Source organism: Xenopus laevis, chromosome 7L (genome assembly GCF_017654675.1).
Source record: "Xenopus laevis strain J_2021 chromosome 7L, Xenopus_laevis_v10.1, whole genome shotgun sequence".
NCBI lineage: Eukaryota > Metazoa > Chordata > Amphibia > Anura > Pipidae > Xenopus > Xenopus laevis.
In genome coordinates this window covers 93,873,817-93,888,401 of record NC_054383.1, presented here as the reverse complement: position 1 = coordinate 93,888,401, position 14,585 = coordinate 93,873,817, and the positions used below count along the sequence as shown (strand labels likewise).

At 38.9% G+C, this 14,585-nt stretch overlaps 1 protein-coding gene across 7 annotated transcripts in view; it reads left to right on the top strand.

The window, feature by feature from the left end:
* LOC108696538 (1-phosphatidylinositol 4,5-bisphosphate phosphodiesterase eta-2-like) overlaps positions 1-14,585 on the top strand; it is a 400,157-nt gene that overhangs the window by 99,800 nt on the left and 285,772 nt on the right. Inside the window, exon 1 of one of the 7 annotated variants that reach the window (XM_041569344.1) lies at positions 976-1,454. The exons of the other annotated variants lie outside the window; for them this stretch is intronic. Within the exon in view, the coding sequence (XP_041425278.1) occupies positions 1,424-1,454 (31 nt within the window). The 5' untranslated portion in view covers positions 976-1,423. Of the gene's footprint in view, positions 1-975; positions 1,455-14,585 lie in introns of those variants that run through there. 7 annotated transcript variants of the gene reach the window in all.

Here is a 14,585-nt window from a genome sequence, read left to right as displayed (position 1 = left end):
ACATTTTGATATTAAGATAATCATAAAATGTTATATTTTAGAATTAAATTATTATATTTAGGACATTAAGGGGCCGATAAACTAACTTCGAGTGAAGGATTCGAAGTAAAAAAACGTCGAATTTCGAAGTGTTTTTTGGGCTACTTCGACCATCGAATGGGCTACTACGACCTTCGACTACGACTATGACTTCGAATCGAACTATTCGAACTAAAAATCGTTTGACCATTCGATAGTCGAAGTACTGTCTCTTTAAGAAAAAACTTCGACCCCCTAGTTCGTTATCTAAAACCTACCGAAGTCAATGTTAGCCTATGGGGAAGGTCCCCATAGGCTTTCCTAAGTTTTTTTGATCAAAGGATATTCCTTCGATCGTTGGATTAAAATCCTTCGAATCATTCGATTCGAAGGATTTTATCGTTCGATCGAAGCAATAATCCTTCGATCGTTCGATTGCACTATTTGCGCTAAAATCCTTCGACTTCGATATTCGAAGTAGAAGGATTTTAATTCCCAGTCGAATATTGAGGGTTAATTAACCCTCGATATTCGACCCTTTGTGAATATGCCCCTAAATGTTTAGAAAACTAGATATTTTTTAAAAAAGTGATGCCTGAGAACAAGTAGTTTATCCGTATTTCATGTCATTTGCCTTCACTGATTCAGCTATATTATGTTTCAGTGCTTATATTGAAGTAATAATGGAGAAACTTTGCAACAGGGGATTTTTGTAGATAGTCTATGGTTTAGGATGAAAGCAGATACAAAGGCTGCCTTGCCAGACTGCAGGAGAAAATAGGAATCAGCCCTGTGTGGAAAAGAAATGGAATCTCCTCTCTGTGGGTAGTATGGATGTCTAACACCTAAAGCTATAGGGAGGTGGAAATGCATATAAGCTCTTTAGAGAGATAATAAATGGGAATGGCTAAAAGGGATCATTGGTTTATAATCTGCTGTCAAATTTGGTTTCAGATTGTGAGCTGTGATGCTAATCTGCAGACCTGAAAGGCTGTACTCTCTCTCTCTTTTATACCTTCCCAATACTCACTTTGCTCATCCTGTGAATGTAGCGCAAGTCATTTGTGTGCACATCTCTCTTTAAATCCTCTAGTCACTGAGCATCAAGTGAATGGTATTAATCATATCCTGACGTTATCAACCTGCCAAGGGTGTAAATAATCCTTCCCCTTCTCCCCTCGTGTGCACTCAGCTGCTGCGCTGGACAAGGCAGTGGCACGAGCAGGAGATGAGGGGAAAGTAGATATGAATCCTGAGTGGCTGAGAGAATCAATGGGATCAGACTCACAGGCACACGAGGTGCTGCACTCACTGAGAGCACAGAGAGGCAGAGCAAAGCGGACAATGATGGGAGTATTTACATCCTAACAGAAAGCTACTTAGAGTCCTTCTTATCTACAAGACAATGGATTTAGGAAGTCTTCCACAGAAGCACAGTAGGTAGCCTTTATTTCTGTGACTTTGCCTGTATTTTCCTGTCTCTTAATCTTGTTCCCTTACTTCTGCCACCTGAGTGTATTGTGTGGACTCTTGTAACTGAACCCTGTGTGTGTGTGTCTTGTAACTGAACCCTGTGTGTGCACTACTCATCTTTGCAAGATATCCTTATACAATGCACCTATTAGCCTGGGGGAGATGAGCTTTCACTCCACTGACATTGTAAAAAAGAAATGAAAAGAGAGGAAAAGTTAGAGTGTGAGTACCTGAGCTTCAAATTCATATGACACATGGCGTAGGGCATTTTCTTATCAGCTTTGGAAAGAAAGTGATGAGATTTAGACTGTCCATAAGAAACTGTTATTGCTCACAGGGTTTGCTTTGCCTTTTGATTTTAAACCAGAAATATAACACCTTCTTGCAGGATCACTCATATATTTTCAGTTCTCATTTCATTCATGATGTTAAGAATGGAATCACACATAGCAAGTTGTGGATCAAATCCGGGTGCCAAAAGGGACCCTCTCCCCCTTCCCTGCACAAACCTGACACCTGATTATCCATTAAAACTAAGGGCAGACACGGCTGCTGGTATTGTCTCTAGGATCTATAACCTGCCAAACTTTGATGAAATCAAACTTGTATTTTTCATGTCAGCTTGAAATAAAGAGAGAAAGAACCTTAATCTAATAACATGCTATTCAAATTATATAAATCAGCCAGCTTTCTCACATTTTAGTAATTTTGTTACTACGGCAACGTGACACACAGTTAAGCTTTAAGCGTCTCTGGGCTTCCACTTCTCTGGGCTCTCTCTCACTCTGTCAGTGTCACTCGGAGGACATGGTGCTAAATCTCTGGTGCCCTCATTGGACATTTTGGGGAATGTTGATTCCTTGTGACGCGGGCATTTTGGATGAACAGTGGAAGAATCATACTTGCGCCTGGGGAAAAAAAAAATCTCTTTAATGCCAATGGTTCTATTTAGGATGGATGAGTTACCTATTCTGGGGCTTCATACCTCACACATTAAATGCCCAAGGGGTAAATATTGATCCTATGGAATACATGCTAGAGAGAACTCTCTTTTCTTCAGTTTGATCTATAAAGTTATGCTGCATGCTCACTCTGATTCCACATACTTAGAGTTAATGCATTGTAGCTGTGTTCTGGGAAAAAGACTATTAAGTGGTGTTATTGTAATAGCAATGATGCTACCCTGTTGTATTCCACTGGCAAAAAAAAATGCATTTTGTTCTTGTGCATTCAGCCTGCTGTGCGCTGTTGGGCTAATGTAGCGTTAATCTGTCTGAGGCAGGGCACACAGTACAATTTCACTTGCTCCACATGAAACTGGTGCTTTTCTCTCCTCTCTTTGTGTTACACCTAAAACTGCACACAAGGGTCTCCTTAAAAAAAAGTGCACTGTATAAACTGGGGCGCACCTTACAAATCTGCAGAGACCTCAAAGCCTTATTTAGCCCTTCAGACTGCAGAGAACAAAGTGACAGGCTGAAGGTGCTCACGTCAAGGTGCTGTTGGTTTCAGAGCTGGGTGACCTACTTCACAGACCGTTATCTCATAGTATTTGTTCATTGCGGCTTCAAGAGTATTGTGTGCTAAACTGCGCTACCTTCCTTCTTCTGTGACTAGCAACAGATTTACACCAAGGGATTAAGATTCATTTCCATAATTCCCTTCTCTGTAAACAACCTGTTTAACAGCACATGTCCTTAAAGGAAAAGTAGTCTTGAATATAGATAAACTAGAGAAGCAATGGCCCAAGTTTACACAGGCTTGGTTAATCAGTATAAGTGCCCCTTCCAAAACCAACACCTCTGTATCTGTTCAAGCTCTACTTAACTTCTGGGTTCCCTAGGGGTGCCCTCCTCTTCCTCCTGTAAGCTTGGAGCATACCACACGCTGAGCCCCGGCGTATCAGGGTCTATAATAACTTAGGGCTATAACTTTCTTTGTAACAGATTTAGTATCAGGACATGGTAGATATATACACAACATGGAAGGGCTGCACACCTTGAGTTGATAGAGGACCTGGGTGCACATGCAAAAAAGTCAATTGAATATCTGTAGTGATGGCACTCACAGGATTCACACAGCAAAAGAAAAGGAAAAAGGTTTATTGATCCAAAGTTTCGGTCCAACAAAGGAACCTTTCTCAAAGCAGTTCTCAAAGCAGTTACATTTGTGTTTAGAATGACTGGTCCTTCACCTTTGCTTACTATAATACTGTAGCAATATGGATCTTCCCTATGTTGTTTTATATCATTTTAATGCAGCAATTAATGTATCACACAAAATGAATAATATCGGTGTTAATTTAAGACAATTTAGTCATTCCCTGGCCTGGCAGAGCTTACAATCTAATTTCACTATCACAGCCAGGTAACATGACTGCATGTTTTTAGATTACTGGAGGAAACCAGAGGAAACACAAACAAGCAAAGGAAGAAATGCCCAGGTGAGAATCAGCCAGTAGTGCTAATCACTGAGACAGCGCACCGCCAGTGTAAGAAGTTTTCATGAATTAGTTATGGTCTTAGCAGGGTTACTGTGCTAACATATCGTTGACACTAAAGCAATCAGCACTTAAAAGGAAAATATTGTCTCTTTATGTATCTCTCTCTAAATCATCAGTGAACACGTGCAGGTACTGTGTGCAGAGAACTGTAATTATGTGCACATTTGTATTATTATAAACAATATACCTGGCAACATCCCAAAATGAAAATTTAGAACATTAGACCGTAGTCTTCTCATGCCATGCTGTGATAAACAGTAATGTTACTAAACTATCCTAAACCCCTCATCTTTTTCACCAAAGCATCAGTGACTGACTGTCCAAAGAAAAATAATGAACCAGTCGTGGGGTATGAGGCTGTTGTACCGTTACTTCTATATAAGCGAATGGAGATATCACTGAGGATTCACTGAAAATGTGTCCCCAGTGGGTGAATTTTCATTAAAATGGTAAATTGTTTGGTTTTACAAAACATAATCCTGGACATAGGATTAAGGTCTTGGTTTAAAATGCACACACACTTTAGTATATCCTGTAATGGTTATATAATGCTAAAGCACATGGAAAAAACTCATTGGACATATTGCACTGACATAATATTTCACAGAAAATCCATGTGGGAGCACAAGGCTGGGGGGGGGGGGGGTGAATGCTGAAGATGCTTACTACATTGAAGCAACCCACCATTCTTTCACATACCAAAGGCTGGACCTGCTGCAGTTACTGAATTGCCTTTAGGGTTCATTTTATTTCTGATCATGCTTTGCACAGGCACACTTGCTACTGAAGGACAAAATGTACCGCTGTGTATTTATCACCAGTAGGGGGTTCTGTTGAGGTTTATTAGGAATGCAGGATGGGATAAGTGTCAGGAACTCCCAGGGATCTGGTGCATACTGGATAGCCACAGGTGGCACTGTGCTTATAGCCTGCAAGTTCTTAAATCTAAATGTCATTTCTCCTATCTACAGCTACAGGCAATATCGCAAGCAAGGGGTTATTTTAAGGAAAAGCAACACCAAAAAATGAAAGTCTTTTAAAATAATGAAAATATCATGTAGTGTTGCCCTGCACTGGTAAAACTGATCTGTTTGCTTCACAAACACTACTATAGTTCAGATAAACAAGCTGCTGAGTAGCAATGGCGGAAATCTGAATGGCTGCCCCCATTGCTACACAGCAGCTTATTTATATAAACAATAGTAGTGTTTCTGAAGCAAACACAGCAGTTTTACCAGTGCAGGGCAACACTACATTATATTTTTATTCATTTAAAACACTTACATTTTTGATGTTACTGTTACCTTTAAGCCTTCCCAATGTGTCCTGTGTTCCTGTCCTGCTCTTGTGCCCCTCTGGTTTTCACTTCCTAGTTTCTGAATCTTGGCCTGTTATTAAATTTCTGTTTCTCTGCTGCCCACCCCACCTGTTTCACAGACTATATATGCTTGCTGCCTGTCCTGACCATGTGCTTGAATTTGGACCTGTTTCTGCCAGTTCTTTATCTATGTTCCTTATATATATATATTTTCTGATTAAGTCCCTGTTGTTCCATCTTTCATTATTAAACCTTTTGCTCAAAGCAGTTTGTGTCAAGTTTCAGAATGTTTGGTGGTTCCACAGCATATCTGCTCCTCACAACCAGACCTAAAATGGTCCTAACAGACCATTTTGACAGCTGAGCAATATGTCAGCTCTAGCCACATGCATTAGTGCACTAACAAATCACTGTACACATTAACATTGCCTTCATCACTTTGCTGTTTTTATAAAACAAGTGGAAATATAAATTTTTTATTATTAGGTTGTTTCTAAGTGCTAAACCTTACTTTAAGTTGTATTCGTTTTAAAATGTTAGTGCAATTACGGCACATTATTGTACTTGAATTACCCTTTGCTTGAATGCTGAATTTTATCAACTTTCTAGGGCCCCCCACCATTAAAAAATAGGGTTAAACCCCATTTTCAGAATTAGACAAATCAAAACTACTGTTGATGGAAGAAAGGGCAATAGACGCTGTAACAAATGTAAGAGTACAAATATTTATGAGAGGCTGATGTGATGGTAAGCATGGAAAATAAAGTAATGGATTGGCTAAAGTTGTAACTGGCAATACAGGTAATAATAAAACCTGTTATCCAGAATTCTCGGGACCTGATGTTTTCCAGATAACAAATCTCTCCATAATTTGGACATTTAAACATTAAAGGATTCATGCTGTCTCAGTTTGGACCAAGTGCAAGGTATTGTTTTATTATTACAGAGAAACATAATTTTTAAAACTTTGAATAAAATCGAGTCTATTGGGCAGATTTGTTAAAGGGCAAAGTGACTAACGCTGGCAAAAATTTGCCAGCGTGACATCATTATCATTCAGGCACTTTGCCGATTTACTAACGGGCACAGGTGTAACTTCAGTTTTGGACCTCTAGTCCATTGATTTTATCCTGTTCATATTGAGGATGATGAATTTGTTGTAATTATTTGTAATGTGTATTGAATTGGCACTTAAAGAGCTAACTGACCTTTAAATAGGAATTTGGAAGTAAGGGCTGATTGCTCCTGATGAAGCATGACTGCGCGAAACATGTTGAGGACAAGCGAGCTGACAATTAAGCTTTATTCTGTGTTCAATTACAATACTTTTCTATAAGGGGCCGATTCACTAACTTCGAGTGAGTGATTCGCAGGTAAAAAACTTCGAATTTCGAAGTTTTTTTGGGGCTACTTCGACCATCGAATGGGCTACTTCGACCTTCGACTACGACTTCGAATCGAAGGATTCGAAGAAAAAATCGTTCGACTATTCGACCATTCGATAGTCGAAGTACTGTCTCTTTAAAAAAACTTCGACCCCCTAGTTCGCCATCTAAAAGCTACCGAAGTCAATGTTAGCCTATGGGGAAGGTCCCCATAGGCTTGGCTAACTTTTTTTGATCGAAGGATATTCCTTCGATCGTTGGATTAAAATCCTTCGAATCATTAGATTCGAAGGATTTTATCGTTCGATCAAACTATCTGCGCTATTCATGAAACTAAGGGGCCGATTCATCATGGGTCGAATATCGAGGGTTAATTAACCCTCGATATTCGACTAGGAATTGAAATCCTTCGACTTCGAATATCGAAGTCGAAGGATTTAGCGCAAATTCTGCGATCGTATGATCGAAGGATTATTCCTTCGATCGAACGATTAAATCCTTCGAATCGAACGATTCGAAGGATTTAAATCCAACGATCGAAGGAATATCCTTCGATCAAAAAAACTTAGGAAAGCCTATGGGGACCTTCCCCATAGGCTAACATTGACTTCGGTAGCTTTTAGCTGCCGAACTAGGGGGTCGAATTTTTTTTTAAAGAGACAGTACTTCGACTATCGAATGGTCGAATAGTCAAACGATTTTTACTTCGAATCCTTCGATAGTCGTAGTCGAAGGTCGAAGTAGCCCATTCGATGGTCGAAGTAGCTCAAAAAAACTTCGAAATTCGAAGCTTTTTACCTTCGAATCCTTCTCTCGAAGTTAATGAATCGGCCCCTTAAAGTAAGTTTTAGTATTTGGAGGGTGTCTCCTTTCTTTCTTTGTATAGAGAAAACTTAAAAAATCGTAAATGTTCAATCCCCTTTGGCTAGTGACAATCTTACAGAGGATGCTTGGAGTTAAAGAGGTCTGCTTATAGAGTATCCCTGGCTGAATAACAAAACCATGCAATGCTGATTATTATATAGTGTAATAACCAATGGCCAATGTTGGATAGATCTGTAGCCAATGCACACATGTAAACTTGCACAGCTACATTTCCTTTGAATTCATTGTATGATCTTTCTGGTGCTTTAGGCATAGCGACCATTATAAATTCATAGTCCATTTTGCATAATCATGTTTCCTTGTATTTAAAGCTGGTTCATCATTAGACATGTGGCATCCAAATATAGAAGAGGGATGAACAGAAAATCCCTGGCTTCCAGTGGTACAGTATACAAGGCATTGCCACTATAAATATATCCTGTTTTATGTGCCTTGGTGACACCTCTTAGAAAAGATGAAGTGTTAAGTATGTGCATGGCACATTTCTGCACTCTTGTGTGAACATGCCTTGCTGTGCTGCACAGACAAACTCACACCTCTAAAATCTCTTGCAGCAAACAGGTACTGTAGGAGCGGCGTGTAGGATATACTGATATTAACAGCAGCCCAGGAGCTTTCAGCACAAGTTCAGCTCCAGTACCAGCAGCCGCTAGAAAGGCAGGTAATTAGCAAAGTGACGGCAGGTGTAAGAGGCGCTGGAGCATCAAACAAAGCAGAGGTTGTGCCCAGGGGGCAAGACAATTCCTTGCAAACAAAATGAGCCAAGAGCTTAGAAAATGAGTGCTGAGTGCAAATATTACTTCCCCGCTGCTAGGCAGGCAAAACAGCAGGTTTGATAAGCGGTGCCAGAATGAAGTCCTGTGACACTGGAGATGGCTATACGACACAAGCCAATGGTTTTAATGTCTGTCCACTCTCATTTAGACCCCCTTGGTACCCATATGAATGCACATGGCTAATCAAATAGGAACCATTTCAAACACTTCAATTAAGTCCTGATTTTCTCAAGCCATTAACTCCAAGCATCTGAAATGAGGTCTAGAGCCTCTGTGAACTTTAACTCCCAGTACTTGGTGGGGACATATGCTGCTAGCTGTATTTGACAACAGCTGATGGGCTGCCTGACCCCCCCCCCCATCTTTTGTGTTATTTGCTTTAAAGGGGTAGAACCTTTTAAAAATACCTGAGCACACAGAGTTAGTTGTTATTTTTGCTATCTATCTTTATTCTTGCATTCAATTGAAGGCTAATATAACAATAGAATTACTGAACTGAGTGATAAGAAAAAAAAAACGATAATGTTCTTTGAGTTACATATCTACTTTCTGCACTTGTTCTTCCCCATTAAATCTTCTGTTCTGCTACATCCATCATTTCTGTGTGTTTATCAATGGAATCTGAAATTCTCCTGAGGGTCAGAAACAGGCAGTGCAATATCCACCACTACATTCATTGACCATAGTCCATTCAGGGAGCGACAGACCAACCCACCCCATGTCAATAATGTGATAATGATTAATTCCTGGATTATTTTAAAACCAGCTCCTATTGACACTAAACTGTAGAGTCAATTAAGGTCTCAGAAATGGATCATTATCACCCTCATAACATATGGGTTTGTTGACATTTCTGTACTGGATTGTGCATATGTGCACTGGCTGTTCTGTTCATACACATACACATATGTATTTAGTCTTTGTCAAGGTCTAGACTTTTACCATCTGATATGCACTTTCAGCAATGGGATTGATACTTTTGGCATCTGTTCTTGCCTAAACATGGGAGTGAGAAGTTTGTAGTCCAGCTCATGGAAGGGCAGAAGGTGGAAGTATAGCATGTGTTTATTTTGGGCCTGATACAGTGTGTAGCAAAGCACAGGGAATAGTAGAAGATGGTGTATATCTTGGCCAGATACAATAAAGGAGAAGAGTTCATATCTGTTATGCTCCCTTAACTGAAATTAGAACCTGACTCAGGCTACTATATGTTACCGTGCTGTTGAGTATTTGCCATCGAGGTAGTGCATCTGTAACATAAAGCGACACAAAGGGACACTAAGAACCACAGAGAGGAATGTATATAAATTGTATAATTACAAAGCACTTACTATATCAAGCGACTTGTAATAAGGAATGCATTAGAGTGGTGCCCATTATCACTATCGTATTTTCCTGGGACCATGTTGTTAATAAATAATTTCCCCATTGATCTCTTTTTATATTTTCAACAATTATATGTTTGTCGTGAGCCCTCCTTTTACTTAGATAATGGATATTCTTTTATGAAGGATGTGCCTCTCTTTTCTGTAGGGTTGTGGAGCCTACTGTATTAAGCACTGTGTATTCATGGGAAACCTAGAACAACCTTTTAACCCAGTTTCTTATTTCAAAAGGTGCAAATCCCACTACACATGTATAACAGAGTGTGCTGCAGTGGCAACTCTGTGTTTTGCCTGAGTTCCTGCACTTTTAAAACATTTAAGCCAAGGTGTGGCTCAGTCGGAGGTCCTAGCCTCTGAGATAACTCCAAGATACCCGTATAAATAAATATTTAAACTGACACTGAGCCAGTTCTAAACACAAGTAGGTGATCACTTATTTACACAAATGCATCTGAAGGCTTAATACATACCAGTCCATCAAGATCTCCTATGTAAAATCCACCCAGAAGAGGACCATTAGAAAAATAATGGTAGATCCCATACTTTTGGAATGATAATGTGCACTTTGTGCATCTACATCTTGTCTCAACTGACCTTCTAGTCTATGCAGCTCACACTTCACTCATCGAAGTATACACAAAGTAACCCCACTACAACGTTTTGACCAGGTACACTGCTTCACATTACAAAGAAGACAAATCCCCTTGTATAAAGAACCACTTACATTAATTCCTTGTATTGCTTTGTACATTCATAATCTCCTCTACTGGAGAATAGAAAGTGACATTTTAATGGATGGCTGAGCTATAACAGTGCAGAGAAAATAAAAATAGGTCTCATTCAGTTTTTTTTTTGACTCAGGGGATATAGCCTTCCATCATGCTTGCATAATATCTTCTTATTAAATTCTATGTAATACATTTCAAAGGGATCATTGCTCTTTGATGTTCCAATGTAAAATCTCCATTGTCAGGAACATTACCTTCCATCACAACATGTCCTTGTTTGTTAACTACAAAAGCAAACGCATTGAGAGAGACCATATAGAGTTTCTTAGTATCCCACATCACTTGTTCTTAACATATTCCACTGTATGTTACATCATTTTTTTCCCATGGCTATACCTGATATGCTTCAGACTAGAATATATTTCACTTTTAAAACCCATTAGGTACATGTAAAGGAAGCAAAGGAAATTGAGTGGGTATCCATAGCAATTTGCTGTTATCACTGCTACCAATCAAAAGGGCGGCTGGATAGTGCTGGCCACTTGATCTGTTCACTGCAGCCCAGACAATGATTTGTGGTATAATATTGCCCTTCTGTATGTTTATGTGGCTCTGTGTTATAGCTGGTAGGATTTTACCCTTGATAACATATATGATTTATATCTGTCTCAATCACTCATTAATGGCAAGCAGGAAATAATTTACGTGGATGCTGATGGTTTTTAAAATGAGGCATACATATATATTGCAAGATAAATCGTTTCTGAGTTATCATTACAGTGTGTTCTCTTTAGACCACACCATTCCTAGTGCCAACCTTACTTTCTGCCGAGTACAGTAAATTCCCTTGACAAATGTACATAAAATAGTACGAAAGGACAATTTTTATACTGCCATCTTTGGCCCATTTCTCGGGTAGATTGAGCAAGCACTGCAATATGTGACTCTCCAACTGTGAGGGGCACATTTACTATGGGTCGAATATCGAGGGTTAATTAACCCTCGATATTCGACCATCGAAGTTAAATCCTTCGACTTCCAATATTGAAGTTGAAGGATTTACCGCAATTCGTTCGATCGAAGGAAAAATCGTTCGATCGAACGATTAAATCCTTAGAATCGAACTATTCGGAGGATTTTAATCCATCGAACGAACGATATTCCTTCAATCACAAATTGCCTAGAAAGCCTATGGGGACCTTCCCCATAGGCTAACATTGGTGCTCGGTAGATTTTAGGTGGCGAAGTAGGTGGTCGAAGTTTTTTTAAAGAGACAGTACTTCGACTAGATTTTAGTTTGAATCGTTCGAGTCGAAGTCGTAGTCGAAGTAGCCAATTCGATGGTCGAAGTAGCCAAAAAAATACTTCGAAATTCAAAGTATTTTTCCTTCTAATCCTTCACTCGAGCTAAGTAAATGCGCCCCTTAGTGATGCACAGGGCCCTGGGAAAGCTGGTGTAGAATGAGCTGGACATAAGTCACCTAAGTAATTTTTATTATTAATAAACAAATAATAAGCAGTTATGGATCCAGGCAGATGTCTGATATTTAAACACCATCAGTAAAGAAGTTATATTTTTTTTTATATTCCTTTCAAAGGCTGAGTTGGCAGTTTTGTTTGCTTTGAAGCTTTGAAAAGTTACATTTGATGGATTACCTCCTTACTTCGTATAAAACAATGTCATTTTTTGCTTTTCTGTCTGCTGAGATTCCCCCGAAGAGCAATGAGCAAGGGCCACAAATTAGTTGAGTTCTTGGGTAATATTACAATGAGAAACTGATTCTATTATAAATGCTGCAACATGCTAATCAATGACCCCTGTATTCCTTGCATTTTGGAACTCCCCTGGAGGATACCATTTGTATTTTTACTGTAGTCTAAAGAAATTCCCATGAGAGCCTTTGATTTAAGCATCTTTTTATGTCCTTTTAAACACAAAGGAATAATTGTGACACTGCTGCAGCAATTTTTCCATCACAAAGAATAGCAGAGTTATTGAAAAAACAATTCTTAAACTTTCACTGAGTGCCATCTAGGGGCAATAGAGTTATTCAAATGTTGCTGAACAACAAATTCCTGCATTCCCTGGTGACTGGGGGGATGCTGGAAGTTGTAGTTTAACAGCATTTGCATGAATGGAGTTTGGATATTCCTAATTTAGATACTTGAAGGAGCAGTTCACCTTTAAATTGCAGAGAATATTCTGAGACAATTTTATTTGCTGTTGTTTTTTAATCATTTAGCTTCTTATTCAGCTGCTCTCTAGTCTGGAATTTCAGCAGCTAGCAACAAGCAACCAGGTGATGGATTGAATGAAAGACTGGACAATCAAAAGGCAAGGTCCTGAATATAAACACAAGTAATAAAACAAGTTTCAATAACAATAAAAGTGTAGCCTCACAATTCAATTGGCTGATGGGCAAAGACAATGACCCCCACCTGAAAGCTGGAAAGAATTTGGAGAGAAAGGCAAATACTTCACCATATTCAACTATAAAAGATAAAAAATAAAGCCCAATGGAAAATTTGCATAAATTGGACATTCTATAACATATTAAAAGTTAGCCTGAAGGCAAATAACCCCATGCTAGACAGGGCTCATTTACAACGCAAATAAAAATCAGTACAAATATATTTTCTGTAAATGTAGTTTATTATGTGCATGTGGGCTTGCTAGAGCACCCATAGGTGCAGCATACAGAGGGTATTTTATGTGAACCAAAGCAAACAGTAACTAGCGGTACATCAAACTAACACATTTGCACAGTGCCTTTCTATGCACAGGTAGGTACAAGTGTTCCTATAAATGGCTGCATTGTCACTGTCACACCTTTCACTGTGCCTAATATTTGTGCTGGGACCAAATGTATTGAAAGTTTGAATTCATGCGAACATGAAACGCATTGGTTAGTCATATAGAAATTCAGAGACTGTTGCCTTTAAGCTTCAGTTCTCCTTTTGTGCAACTCCCTCAGGGCCTAATTGAGTCTAACAAAATGAAATTTAATGTAATGTGGCATGGCAGGTTCCACTAATGAAGAGGTGAGAGGATCTCAAGTCATTTCATTAGTGTTTATATGAGCAGCATATCATGGAAAAAAGCATTGATTGCACCACAAATAGAATGTATGCCTATAACAGGAAAATAGGGACTCGCAAATCTAGGCGTCAGTGTTTGACCTCTTCTGGAGATTTCTTTGGCGCTTTTGGGGGATTGTAACAGATGGAAGGAAAGGCGATGATATAAAATAAAAAATAATATCTCTCCGTTAGATACAGAATGACATCCATACCACACTGCTGTTTGTATCTTTATCTAAAATAAATCCGACTGGACTTTTTTTTTTCACAGCAACACCCATAAAGCTAACACTGAGCACTAGTGCAATTTGCACTTTCCGAGGTATTTGCAGCTGTCTGGAAAGGATTGTTACATGTGCTGATATGAATGGCAAGTCATTTGTTTGGGAATAATACATATACAATATATAAACCATTCTGAACAGGGTTTCTTGTCTCTCTTCGATTTGCAGAAATACTAACCTGCTGTCTCTACCTAAGCTTGGCAAAGGAGATGGGTAGCCATTCATTGCTCATGCTATAAGTGAAAATACTGGAAGCATGTCAGTTCTGCTACAGTAATTCATGTCAGTAACATATACACAGTACCACATCAGAACCGCCCTGTGTTATAGACACTATGGTTTTATAATTCTCGTCTGATGCAAGTGAGAAAAATACTCATCGAAATGCTTGAAAAAAGCAATGTTCATAAGTTTCTGATATTTTGATTATATATACATATTTAAAACTTAAATATTCAGTAAAATGTTTGTCTTATTTCAGCCTGTGCTATAGATCACTGGTTAATGCCATGGATTCTGTGCTATCACACATTTTGATTGGTTACTGCTTGTGGGACAGGGGAAAGGGAAAGAAGGTGCTTGCAGGATGTTTTTTTATATTGTACTGGGTCAGGTGGGCCCAGTTTATTCAGTGTTCTAACTCAGAATGCTCGGAAAGGTTTCCCAGATAATGGGTCTTTTCATAATTTGGATCTCCATACTTTAAGTCTACTAAAAAAAAATCAGTTAAACATTAAATAAACCCAATA